The following is a 13,879-nucleotide window of genomic DNA, read 5'->3' on the forward strand; positions in this document are numbered from 1 at the left end:
CCTGTACTCATAGGCATCGATGTGTTATTCAATTACAACATATGGCTTTATATGACGCTTATATGTTGTTGTTTCTTATTGACACTCTTTGTCAAATGGCATCTATACATCGCGATATGCCTTAATATGCCAGGGGTTTCATTGTACCCATAATACGACAATAAAGTCTGAACACCTTCATGATTGTTCGACGCCCCGAACTTATAGCATTATATGCATCAGCTCCGAATCATGTCTTGGGTTAATAGTTGGGTTTGCCCGGCTCCCATGTTTTGCTGCCTTAAGTTCCGCTATATCGGCTAAGGCGGCACAGGGAGAACTACTGCGATTGTGTCCCAGTTCTTCCGGATGAGCGCCTTAGTAGAGAAACCAAAAACTGACTATCATGATACGGTGAGAGCTGGTCAGCTGTTCGAGAGGTTGTAAAATCTTTAAGGATTTCTTCCGCATTATGTGATAAGTAATGCAGCGTGCGATGGACCATCTTTTCTTCCGATCAGGTGCTTATAGAGTCCCTCGTGCGGTCTTCTGAACACCAGGGGTTGCGTCTACCTTCCTTTTGTCAAACTCCTATGGCTAAGTGAGAGTGATAAAGCCTTATAGTCCGATTGCCTGGTTCGTTGTGCTGAACACCTCCTTCAAGGACCCAAAACTGGGATAAAGAGTGCTCAGGTTTATCCCGAACACCCATGTACTTCCTACATGGGGGCAGAAGCCGACGACTGGCCAACTCTCAGGATTAATATATAAAATGGCCGCGCAGGAGGAAAAACTTTGAAATAACAGGCAGTCAATAATAGAAACGACCTTGTTTAAACATTACAAAGGACAACATGACTGTATTCATGGAAATATAATATCCTTGGTGCATTGCTCCGCCGCAAGGCAGGATCCTTTCATGACACTATCATAATATAACTCAGGCTTGCGGTGCTCCTTTCCCTCCGGCGGTCCCTCGGTCATCAGCTTTTTAGCATCCATCTTCCCCCAGTGCACCTTTGCGCGGGCGAAGGCCATTCGTGCACCCTCCATACAGATCGACCGCTTGATGACATCAAGTCGAGGGCAGGCACTCACAAGCCGCTTCATGAGCCCGAAGTAGCTGCTTGGAATCGGCTCGATGGGCCATAGCCAGATATTTAAATCTTTCATGGCTAGTTCGGCCGCCTTATGCAGTTCGATCAGTTGTTTCAGTTGATCGACAAAAGCCACCGGATAATTTGGTGCCAGATACTGCGACCAAAAGAGCTTCTCCGCAGTGTTCCTTTCTTCGGCTCGGTAGAACTGGGCGACATCAGATATGCTGCGTGGCAGCTCCGCAAATACCCCTGGAGGAATCCGAACTCAAATTAGAAATGTGATTTTCTCCTCAAATACTTGCTTTACATAGAAAAAGCCTTACCCGCCGCGATCTTCCTCGCCTCCTGGATTTCCTACAGGGCGCCTTGGGTTTCCCCCTGGGCATCGCGTGCGGCTTGATGAGCCTTGGTGAGTTCGGATTCTTTCTCCATTAAGCTCTGCTCCAAGGTCTCGCATTTCTTCATAGCCTCTTGGAGCTCTCTCTCAACTTCAATAGCCCTGGCTTCGCGCTTCTCACGAAGAGCCTGCTGTGCGGCTGCCTTTTTCTTGGCCTCGGCCACAGCCTTCTTAAGACCCTTGACTTCGGTCATCCCCCCTAGAGCACACCATGAACATATTTTTTATCATACTAAATTATTCATTCACGCTGAACGCGAGCAAGGTTTTTTGCATACCTTGGTTATCCTCCACCTGCTTCTTCATTCGTCAACTACGGTCTTCCATCCGCGGAGGTAGCCATGGACTCCATAGTATATGTTGGTAGCTAGCGTACAGGCTTGATGTGAGGGGAGGGTTGTTACCTATTCTATTCCCTTTCTTGGATAAAAACACCCATCTTTCCGTATGAAAGACACACAACTAGAGCAACTTGATATTACGTATGTAGACCTGGCCTCCCTCAATAATAGCTGGCTCACCTGATTGACGATTTTCAAAGATCTACGCCAAGCGCCTCGAAGCGGGGATCCACTTTTTACTACTTTAGAAAGTGAGAAGCCTTTGGCTTGATTTCTTCTGTGCCTTCTTTATGTTTACCCACGCCGCGGATATTCAATAAAAGGATTGGTAGTTAGTTGCCTCACCCTATTGGTTGTTGGTTTTCTTTCTCCTCTGCGTTCGTGAAAAGCTAGTATGCTCGCGGAAATCGTCTAAAGGAAACTACTTGCTAACTCGCTAACAAGACGGACTTCTTCCTCTGGCTCTGCCAGGCTATGCTGCTCGCCTAAATCGGTATCAATAACTTCTATCGTACTTGGACCTCTCATTGGAATGATAAGTTGGCTACGACGAACTAATAAGTTTCTCTTCTTGTCACCTTCTTTAAGCCTTTCCTTCTGCTTCCACCGAGAAATATATATAGATAATCTTGGAGAAGCGATTAAGGTGTTTCCACTCTTAGGTTGTTCAATATGCGAAGACCGTGTTAATCACTACACTAGTGATACGAAAAGCAAGCATTCTTCTCCAGCTGACGTACCGACGCCTCACTACTACTTAATTAGTGAAAGATACATTGGGATGTTTTCAATTCTCCATCAAGAGGCGGGCAACTATCTCTTTTCACACTAGACTTTGGATCGCCTTCCTACTGGTTTTCTTCTCGGTCTCCCCAACTAGGGGAAACCTCAAAGCAAACAACAGAGCAACACCTATCTTTTTTCTTTAAGCACTGAACATCCGGATCCCCTTCCGACTTGCTTTTCCGGGCACTGGTCTTTCTAACAACTGGAACTCGTCTCCCTTTTCCTGATTCGCATCTTCTTCGGCTTTTGCTACGGTCTTTCCTTCAGTCAGTCCTTCCTTCAATATTTTTGCCTGCGGATCTCTCTCTTCAAAACATATATATCTTTCGGCGCCAGTCTTTCCTGCCTTACCTTAACCCCGCTTTCACGTGGCGAATCGGTATGAGGTTTCAGTGATCACTTTACGGTATTCTTTAAGCTTTCTTGGTCACCGGACAGAGTGAGAACTGCTCAGCTTGCTTTCTTTCCCTAGCACACACTTAGTAGATAGTAGGCACAGGTCCGCTAAGAGCTCATCGAACTTGACTTGTAGAGTGAGACCTGTGCTCGATATGGTTCATTTCAGTGCTCTTTCTCTCGGTATCGTTCACCACATGCCTGTGATCGATCTCTCTCAAGCTAGGTTTGGTATCGGTATCGGTGAAGTCCTTCATTGAATTAAAGTGGTAGAGTGGTAAGTGGGCGTACGGTCTATGGATTTCCTATCAGTGGCATTAGTTCCTTTTCATTCTCTAGATAGATGGGCAGAACAAGCTTCTCTTTATATTCTATTCTAGAAAGGATCAATTAGATTCTCATCTCCTATTTGTTTGAGCCATTCATTATAGTGGTGGTGCCGGGAAGGCTGCTTAGCACTCTAGTCCTTTTGAGTAAGGAATTGTAGCATGGGCAGGCAATCTCTTCGATTGATTCCCCTCCAGGAATTACTTGAATTAATTAGCCGGCCCACGGAGTGAAATATCGAACTTAACCTATAAATAACTAGTATCTCAAAAACCAAATAAAAGGCTTTCTTTTAAGCTTGTTAATGGAATTCCACAGGAGTCAAGCACTAGCAAAGAAGAATTGGAAATCAGTCGCTTCCCTTCGGGACTCAAGTCAGCAGAAGAGTGAACTTCATATTAATAGGTAAATCCTACATCAAGCGTAAAGGAAGTACACTTTTTTTGATTCGGCGCTTAATAACTCGTACTTGACGTTGGTTTCGGTTCGATCAACTATCCTTTTTGAAGCGGATAGTTCACAATGCTCATTCTCAAAAAAAGCGGAAAAGCAATGATGTTTCCACTCCATTTTCATTACGAAGATGTATTACGTCAGGATCTGTTGCTCAAACTGAATCACGCCAATGTTATGGAAGTTCCTGGATTGTTTGAAATAAGATTAGTACCAAAAGCTGCCTCTGATTTCAGAATCCAATTTGGAAAATTGGCTATGGAGATTTTGTGCGGTCAGAGATTCATACAGACACAAAGGGGCCCCTATTTTCAAGCAGGAAAGTCGTTTCGATCCAATCCATTCTTGGGGTCCGAAAAAGACACTGGATATGTCAGTGACTTTGCACGACAAAGCGTTCTCCGAGGGCATGGAATGTACCATTTTTTGGTCAGAATCTTTACAGTAATGTCTATGTTGGATTCTCCGGTCGAAATACGGGAAAACTCCATCAAATTCTTTATGGAAATGGAGTTTTGCGAATTCTCCCCGGAACTGGAAGATCATTTCGAGATCTTCAAGCATATTCGAGGGTTCAATGTGACTATTGTCACTTCGGCCAATACAAAAGATGAGACTTTACTACTGTGGAGCGGCTTTTTGCTAAAAGATGAGGGGGAAACTAAGTAAGATGCCGGAGAAGCGACGAAATATACGACATCACAAACATAGATTGTTCGCGGCTAAATATGAATTGAGATGAAAGCTTTCTAATTTTGTAACCCGATCTTCCATCTGATATGCGGGACAAACATCATTATAAGTTGTCCAAGTTGCCAAGAAAGAGTTCAATGGCACGAGTAAGAAACCGAGGTATTTTCACGGGTCGCCCTCGTTCTGCAGTTGAGTTCTTTCGCATTTATCGTATCATTTTTCGTGGATTAGCATCTTGAGGTTCTTTGATGGGCATAAAGAAATCGTCTTGGTAGCAACCACCAAACCAATAGAACAAAGGTTAGCTCTGTAGCTAGTCCACAGGCAAGGGCTGTAGGTCCATTACCGTCCGGCTCCCAACCGAAACCAACGGAGTCATCCCAACTCTCGGATCGGAGATGCTAACGGGACAGGAATCAAAGTGGGGGACCTCTCTACTGCACCTGTCTCCCCAGACATAGACTACGTAAAGGGTAGTACTCTTGGAAAGAGAGAAGATCACCGCGTGAACACAATCCAAAGTAACGAATGTCACTCCCGAGGGATCAACCACTATCATACATGAAATTTTGCATAGAATGATTGTTCATGTTCACGCTGGAGTGCTGAGGTTGTTCCCACCATTGAAGTCAGAGTCTGGGTGTGTTTTTCTTACTAATACGGAGAGGGTTCCGAATGATAAAGACCAATCAAAAACTTCTTCGTTTCGTTGGTAGAACCCACGCCAACTCTTTTCTCTAAATAATAGAGAGATCTTTTGATAGTCTCACTTCTATCAATGCAATGAAAGAACTATCCCTTCCTATTTGTTTGTCCTAATGAGACAAAAAAGAGCCTCCCTCTTTACCACTTTAGGGGATGGGGGTGAAGGGGGGGTTACATACAACCGGGGCAAAGTGGTTTATGATTGAATCTCAGAGGCATTCTTATCATTTGGTAGATCCAAGTCCATGGCCTATTTCGGGTTCACTCGGAGCTTTGGCAACCACCGTAGGAGGTGTGATGTACATGCACTCATTTCAAGGGGGTGCAACACTTCTCAGTTTGGGCCTAATATTTATCCTTTATACCATGTTCGTATGATGGCGGGATGTTCTACGTGAATCCACGTTGGAAGGGCATCATACAAAAGCTGTACAATTAGGACCTCGATATGGTTCTATTCTCTTCATAGTCTCGGAGGTTATGTTCCTTTTTGCTTTTTTTGGGCTTCTTCTCATTCTTCTTTGGCACCTACGGTAGAGATCGGAGGTATTTGGCCCCCAAAAGGGATTGGGGTTTTATATCCTTGGGAAATCCCTCTTCTTTATACCCCTATTCTCCCTTCATCCGGAGCTGCCGTAACTTGGGCTCATCATGCTATAGTCGCGGGGAAGGAAAAACGAGCAGTTTACGCTTTAGTAGCAACCGTTTCACTGGCTCTAGTATCCACTGGCTTTCAAGGAATGGAATATTACCAAGCACCCTCCACTATTTCGGATAGTATTTATGGTTCTACCTTTTTCTTAGCAACTGGCTTTCATGGTTTTCATGTGATTATAGGTACTCTTTTCTTGATCGTATGTGGTATTCGCCAATATCTTGGTCATCTGACCTAGAAGCATCACGTTGGCTTTGAAGCAGCTGCATGGTACTGGCATTTTGTAGACGTGGTTCGGTTATTCCCATTTGTCTCTATCTATTGGTGGGGAGGTATATGAAAGAAGGGAACGAATAAGTGGATTGAGGAATAAAAGCTCGAAGACAAAGAGAACTTCTCCGGGTACTCAAGATATTGTGTTTGGAGAGGTGTAGATTGTAGATTCCAGCCGAGCCAGGCCCAGGAAGAATACGAAGTCCAATTTCCTCAACCGCACACACGGATAAGACGCGAGACAGTTTCTGAGGGATAGAAGTCTTGATCGGGCCAAGCCGGCATAACACTTAGTAGTTCGCATTACTTTCTCTTCCGAAGCGTGCACATTCGAGTTCAGTATGGATGCACTGAGTGCTTAAGACCACTCGCTGGATGATATGGTCAATCATACTCCAGAGTGGGGACAGCATAACAATAACATTCTATCTTTAGATTCGAGATGTATTGATCGAGACGTGCCTCACTCTAGTGAGGATTTGAGCTCCCCGATAGACGTAGGGCCCGCTCGGTACGCTGTCATTGTTTAGGGGGGTTCTTAATTCTAGCATGAAAGTCCGAGTTGGAGGAATGATATTGGGCTTGAGAAGTGAGCAAGGAACCTGACATAACATTCCTATGGTTCCTCTGTCCCGGTCTTGCACCACTCTCATATCCATCAATCAATTTCATAGATAGTTACTATGGTTGTTTCTTCCTCCATTCACTAAAGCAAATGGAGCCTTTCCCTCCTCGAGTCAGCAAGCCAACTCGAGCATTTTACCCTCGTGTCACTAGCGCAACACGAGCCATTCAAAAAAAAAGTCTTGGAACTGAAGAGAAATCCATCTCTATACAAACTCTTTATGTTCTTGATATTGATTGAGTTACGAGAATGAAGAAGCGTAGCACACCTTTTCTCTCAATTCAAGTTTCCATTCAATAAGTGCATCAAGCATTTCGTATAGAAAGAAAAGGAACCACTTCTCTTCTCTTAAGTATATGAAAAATAACTTTTTGGTCCCTTTCGTCCAGAGGTTAGGACATCGTCTTTTCATGTCGAAGACACGGGTTCGATTCCCATAAGGGATAGGTACTTATTCCCGGCCGGCGGTATCAAGAACCCGGATAGTCAGTAGGAAACTCCAATCTGCAAGCGGAACAACGAGTTTAGAAGGCACGTTTTTGAAAGAGCAGGCTGACTATGAAACTCATATAAGGCTCGCGATCGGGTGCACTGTTGACTCGGGGGCAGTTCCATAGGCGGCTACTCTAAGACGGATCAAGTTGGGCTATATATTATGGCAAGTTGACCCTACTTTCCAATTTTGTAGATAGAACAGTTCTAGTAGAAGGTTAACCCGGCCTTCCTAAGAGTACTAGGTTAAAGGGGAGACCTCTAAAGCCCAGAAAGAACTATCCTATCCCTTTAGGAATCCAAAAGCGCCATATCTGTGGATCACTGACGACTATACCCAATGAGCAATGTAGAAAGAGCCTAGGAAAATGCATCTTCTCCCTATTCAGTCAGCAGTTGTCCATCGACTAGTCTTACTTACCGCACCGCCCGGCGAAAAGGGATTTCTCAGTGATAGACCCACGAGAGTGTGTGTGCCAGTGACAAAAGAAGTGCGAGACGATCTGGGAAGTGAGGGATGCCCTTCCTGGGTATCACGAGCGGCGAGGCAGGTACGGCTGGAGGAAAAGCAAGGCAACATGGTGCTAGGTTTAAGCAAGTAGTGTCCGTCCGATCATTGGAATCGGCTTAGCCGAAAAAGGCAGATCTGGTTTCACTAGTAGGAAGAACACCCTTCTAAGGTGAAGGTATTCCATTTCTAAGAAGGAAGTTCTATATATTCGAACTAGAGAGAAGCTCTAAAATGGAAATCGAAAAGGAACCCCTTGTCCGTCCAGGTACTCACCCCGCCGGAACTCGCAATCAAACATAGGGTTGGCAAACTAGGAAGGCACAGAAAAGAAGGCAGTTGCGAAGGCGATCAAGGTATTTTTGAATTTCCTCAAATTGATGAATCAATGAAGTAGTTGAATTGAAGTAAATGTGCCTACGAAAGAAGAGTTTTCGATATGGATATGCGAACAGGAAGAAAGCAAGCATATATTACTATTGAATTGGCAACGAACACCGTCAAACAAAGATAGCTGTTGAGGAGGAAGACCTGGATAGGGAGCCGGTTACAAATAAACCTGGGACTAGGAAACCCCGAACTATGAATGGAAACACTTTTTCAAGCAGGGGTAAACGGATCTGGTTAGGAAGCCAAAGATGGAAGAGAGGGTGTCGTGTCGGATCTTCAATCGGGGCAAACAACGGATGCACGGGATAAAGCTGGACTTCGATTGGTTTTTGATGGATATGAGCTTTCCCTGAATAAGGATCAAAATATGCTTCCTAAAACAGCATGCACAATGGTGGGACGAGTACATAGCATAGCGTATATCAAGTATCCAACGCCTTCTGAATAAGGAATGGAAGCCGACTTAATAAAACTACATCTTGCTGATGTAGGTGTAGACAGGTATTCTAAAAGGAGTGACAATATTGGGTGTAAGGATTCTTCTATGCAAACATTGACCACTCGTATGGTAGCCTCACAACCATCTACAAGGGAGACTTCCACCTCAACCTGAAGTTCACCCACGTGGAGCCTTTACTAGTCGGAGTGGTAAGACTACAACCGATTCTCTTCCCCAATGCCAGCATTGTATGTACCACCTGCCTTCTACCCTAGCCGGCCCAATACCTTCTCCGCAGGGACCTCAACAGTCCACTACTTCTGCTGCATAGCCTAGTTCTTCTACACCAGCAGCTATTGCTCCTAATGATCCATCATCAATCTGCTTCACCAGTCAACCCGAAGCTGCCATTTCCAGAACGGTTTGTGAAGTCAACTGAAGACAAGAATATTGCAAAGTTTCTGGATATGATGACAGATATGCAGATTACCACCCCCATCCTTGATGGTGTCTTACAGGTGCCGATGTATACACAGTTCTTTAAGGACCAGCTCGCAAAGAAGCGAAACATTAACGAGCCAGAACTGGTTACTCTTACTAAGGAATGTAGTGCACTCGTTCAAATAAGCTACCTCTCAACTTAGATGAGCCTGCCAGTTTCAGTATTCCATGCTTGATAGGAAGTCAAACTTTCCATGCTTTATGTGGTCTTGGGTCTACTGTGATTCCCTTCACTATCTACGAGCCACTACCATTGGGTGATGTACGGCCGACTAGCATCACTCTCCACCTTGCTGATCAGGATCCGGCAGACATTTTGGGTGATATCCCTGCGATAGTTGGTAACTTCGCATTTCCAGTTGATTTTGTTGTCTTGGAGATGTAGGATAAGAGCTTCCCTATTTTTTTTGGGGAGACCTTTTCTAGCTACTGCAGGGGCTGTCATCGATGTGAAAGATGCTAAGCTCACGCTTCAATTTGGTGAGGAGAAAGTCTCATTTGACATTAGGTATATCTTCCAACTCACCTTCCTCACTGTCCAAACCATAGTAAGCAATATGAAACGAGTCACTTAATCCCTAGTAAAAGGCTACTCTTTGAATCCCCTCTTTAAGGCATATAAAATTAGTACTCTTCCTGAGCTAGCTTAAGCATATCTCGAGCGAGTGAGTTTCCCTCCATCAAGTTCTAAGCGATCAAATAAGGTCCTTGCTCTCGAGCCAATGCCAATACCAATAGAGAGGGTCTAAACGAAGGATTCAAAGGAGGTTACCGGTTAAGGGCAAATGCAATCTCTGAGCCAGTTGGAGAAAAAAGGTAATCAAAGAAAGTTTCAGTTGGACTTTCCCTGCCAACCCTACCCAAATTTCATACCCTGCGGTTTTCGTTCCTCTTTTGATATTTCGTTCCTCGAATCGAGACTTTCTTTGTCGAGGATCTCTGGTTTAGGGTACTCCATCGAGTTTCAGTTTCTTCTTCTAATGGTTGTGTCCGTCTAAGGTGGCTATTTGAGCGATTTAAGTATCGCGGTTGTCGTGAGCTCTGGATTGATGGACGGAAACCCGGGGCTGGGTTCGATTTCAACTCGGAGATAGCCGGGTCTATAGTAAGAGCCGCTTTGTGAACAGCATCGGATGACATAGCCAGGGTAGCCGCAATAGAGCAATTATGCCTTAAGCCCAAAACTCTTCCTTCTAGGGATCAGATCAACCTAAAGCACCATCAGTTGTGGATGAATCCACAAAGTCTTTCTACTTATCTCGTCAAGCGAAGTAGCTATCAACGGCTTTAGCATGAGAACTAGAACATCAAGCCATGGTAAACTGCCAAAGCTTCTGCTGTAGTGTAACACCAGGGTTCAGTCTTCTCCTTGCCGAGTTGCATCGCCCGCATCATGTTCAATTGGAAAGTCTGGCAAAGGCGCTTCCAACTCCTGGTTCAGGGTCTGAGGTTACCAAACAAAGATGAATCCTGCGCAATCAGAGATTAAGCCATAAGATCCCACCCAGAAACTGGAAGAGTCGGGGGCACCTACCGAAGGAGTCTTCCCTCCATCGATTCAATGACAAAATAGCTCTATTGAGAGGGCCTTTGACAACCCTCTTGAATGTGGCTCGCTCCTAGTTTTTCTTCCCCCGCCCGTTCTATCTAGGCTGGTGGCTATACCAGATTTCGTGTCTGATCGAACTTGAAACTAGCCCATTGAGCTTCTTAGATTCCAAACCAGAAAGAAGGATCGCACACAAGAAAATAGAGTTGGAATGAAAGATGGGGTAAAGATGAACTTTATTATCCTAGCTGCTCTCCATCCAGCAAGTTACTCTCTTTCAAAAGATGACAACTCAAGATTACCAATCAAAACCAATGCTTTTTCTTCTCCTATAGCTTCATCATTACATCTTTCACTAGTTGTTGGATGTGAGTGATGAGATCGATCCATGGAATTTTTACCTCACTCACATACTTTGGAAGATGAAGAAATTCTCTTGAATTTACTTATGGGCTGGCTCTACATGTGGTCAGATGGGTTCCCCTCTTCAGTCATTTGGTACCTCTCCAACGCTTCCTCCTATTCCTATTGGTCAGATCAAAGCCAAACCTATCTAGTCTTGCACGTTGTCACCCACCGCTCTTGCCAAAAACAAAGAAATTCTATCTTGGGAACTAAAAAAAGAATCAGAATGGGAAGTATTTATTTCTTGATTCTCTGGCTAGCATCCTTACTTCCTTCTTCAATGGAAATTCTATGTTTTGGCTCGGTATAAACAAAAAAATGAGAAATTCTCTTATTTGTAGAAAAGTCTTCTTTTGGTTAAATCTGGAGAACCCAGTCGAAACTCTGATTCATGTTTGTGGATTTTAATAGCTCTCCTATCTACCCGGAAATGATCTTCTACCTTTACTGTCTATGTTCTTTACATATCTTTTGATTGTTTTTCAAATCATTGTGTCATTTCAAATTCAGTGGTTGCACCCTTGTGAGCAAGTTGTTGCCGGATTGGATAGGAGAGGTGAAACAAAGCTACGAAGGATCAAAATTAGCTGAAGAAGTTAAGAAGAGCATTAGTGAAGCGAGAGGAGGACAAGATGGTTGGGAAGAGGAGGAAGGGGTATTAAGGAAAAAAGGGAGGCTTTATGTGGGGACCGCTGGAAATGCAAGAGCCAGGATAGCGCAAGAACTGCATGGGACAGCTACCGGAGGCCATTCAGGTATACTAGCTTCCTATAAGAGAACTAATAGGAACTTTGTCTGGCCAGGAATGGATGCCTCTCTTGAGGACAGACTGTGATGGTAAAGCAACAACATCAACTCGCAATGGCCCTCGTGCCATGAGACATGGATTTTAGTCGACGTAGATTACATCAAAAGATCGCACTTCCGCTCTTCTCCTATCGGACTAGTCACTTCCCACTCTCCTCAAGTGAACAGTTTAGCCACTATCCTCCCATATACTCTGCTTTTTCATTGCTTATGAACTGGAACTTGTTGGTGCATGGATTTCACGTTTCAGCAACACTTTGGTTTGTGCATGGTTGTGAAAAGAAGGCTTTCTATACACTTATATGAACTTCATTGGCGAAAGAAAGAGAAGCTTGCCTTGATAAAGCACAGCCTTTCACACTCCAATAGGCATATATTGTTACAAGGTTATGCCCAAAGGTCTCAAAAACACCGGTGCTACATATCAACGCGCCATGACTAAGATCTTCGATGAGATAATACATAAGATTGTCGAGTGCTATGTAGATGATCTCGTTGTAAAGGCGGTATCCTGTTGCCGTTTGAGTCATTTAGAAAGTTTATTATGTTCTTCTTTTTTCTCCGTTGCAAAATGATGTGATGAAAGAAGCTCGTATTTCGGTCTCCATGGCGGAGCCAATTAGCCCTTCCTCTTTGCAGCCATTAATCCGAGTGCAAACTCTCTCAATTAAGTGTTGGAAGCAGTCGCTCCTATCCACTCCTACCAGGGAGGGGAGCCCCAAGTATTTGTCAGTGAGCAATTTGGTGACAATATTCAGCAGGTTGCATACCGCTTGTCTGTCCTCCCTATCTGTCTAAGGGTCCTTGGTAAAACTCTCTTCATTGAAGGAAGTACGTGGGTATCCATCTTATCTATGGTCTGCGGGTCATCCACATGACCAAAACAAAGGGTACGAAAGTAGTGAAACCGATATATCTGTTGAAGGCGATCCCACCGGTCCTATTTATTAAGTTGCAATGGCGAGTATCTTTGGACCCCAAAGAGTTGTATAAGTTGGAAAATGGAGATTTGCCTATGGTATTGGCCATTGGGCAGCTAGCTATTGCATTTGAAGGCTCCACAGAAAGAACCCGTAGGTACTATTACGACAGGTGGCTTCGAATCCAGTTTGTTAGTCGTTTGCATCTTGGTTAACAAAAATAAGCTGGAATCCCTCCATTCGTAGATCAATCAGCTAAAGTTGTTAAAACAATGCCCCGGTAAAAAGGTAGCAGAAGGTCGTTCTTTCTTACTCTAAGTTGCACTCAGGTGCTGCCGTTTTAGAGCTAGGCGATATTCTCTATGTAAACCAGTATCGTATCTGTTCGATATGGACCATTCTATAAGTATAGTCATTTCAGTCTTCCTCAAAGGATCTCCGATCTATTGTGCAACCTTCCCTTCGAAACCCACCCCACACGAATACTTCTACCCCTTATCACAGCTCCAATGCCCACAGGCATCTGTCTCTAGCACAAATCTTTTACTGAAATCAGGGAGAACCAACACAGGGGCCTCAATTAAAGCTTGCTTGAGAACATCAAAGGATTGCTTTGGCTTGTCCACACAAATGGTACTCCTTTCTTTAACAAGTTCGTGAGAGGTCTCCTAATTATGTATATACAGGATGAGTCACATCTTGACCGGAGCCATGCGGAGCACAAAAAGTGAAGAGAAAGGATTTGTTCACCACTTTAAGCCAAAAGATAGAAATGAAAGCTGTTCCCATAGAATGAGATTAGATCCCGCAAGTGAGCTATTTATACCGAAGCTTACAAGAAGCAAAGTTGAAACGGGAGCTTTCCCACCACGGCATCCAACTCTTCTCTTCCGTAAGCAATGGGGCTTTCAATGAGATAGGGAGCTGTACAATTTCACCCGTGGGTGGGGCTGGCTACGCTTGCTAGATTGGATCAAATATACATGTCCTACGCTAGGCGGAATCGTTGTTTCACTCCTCCAAGCGTTCCTTGCCAATGGGTAAAGCCTTTATCTATCACTTCGGCCGGAGACATATTAATTACCTTTTTTATCCTTGGACCCTTGAAAGCTCGCTTCCCTTCCTGAACTGAGGGAAA

The 13,879-nt window shown here is 44.3% G+C and overlaps 1 protein-coding gene and 1 pseudogene across 1 annotated transcript; both read left to right on the top strand.

The window, feature by feature from the left end:
• The first annotated feature begins 3,860 nt into the window (after positions 1–3,860).
• LOC123045729 (60S ribosomal protein L5, mitochondrial) lies at positions 3,861–4,452 on the top strand. Its single transcript, XM_044468908.1, has one exon. It carries the CDS (start codon positions 3,879–3,881, stop codon positions 4,446–4,448), a length of 570 nt encoding a protein of 189 aa, XP_044324843.1. The 5' UTR covers positions 3,861–3,878; the 3' UTR covers positions 4,449–4,452.
• Positions 4,453–5,047: 595 nt separating this feature from the next.
• Positions 5,048–6,230, top strand: LOC123045727 (cytochrome c oxidase subunit 3-like; annotated as a pseudogene).
• The last annotated feature ends 7,649 nt before the right edge of the window (positions 6,231–13,879 follow it).

Source organism: Triticum aestivum, chromosome 2B, assembly GCF_018294505.1.
Source record: "Triticum aestivum cultivar Chinese Spring chromosome 2B, IWGSC CS RefSeq v2.1, whole genome shotgun sequence".
Lineage (NCBI taxonomy): Eukaryota > Viridiplantae > Streptophyta > Magnoliopsida > Poales > Poaceae > Triticum > Triticum aestivum.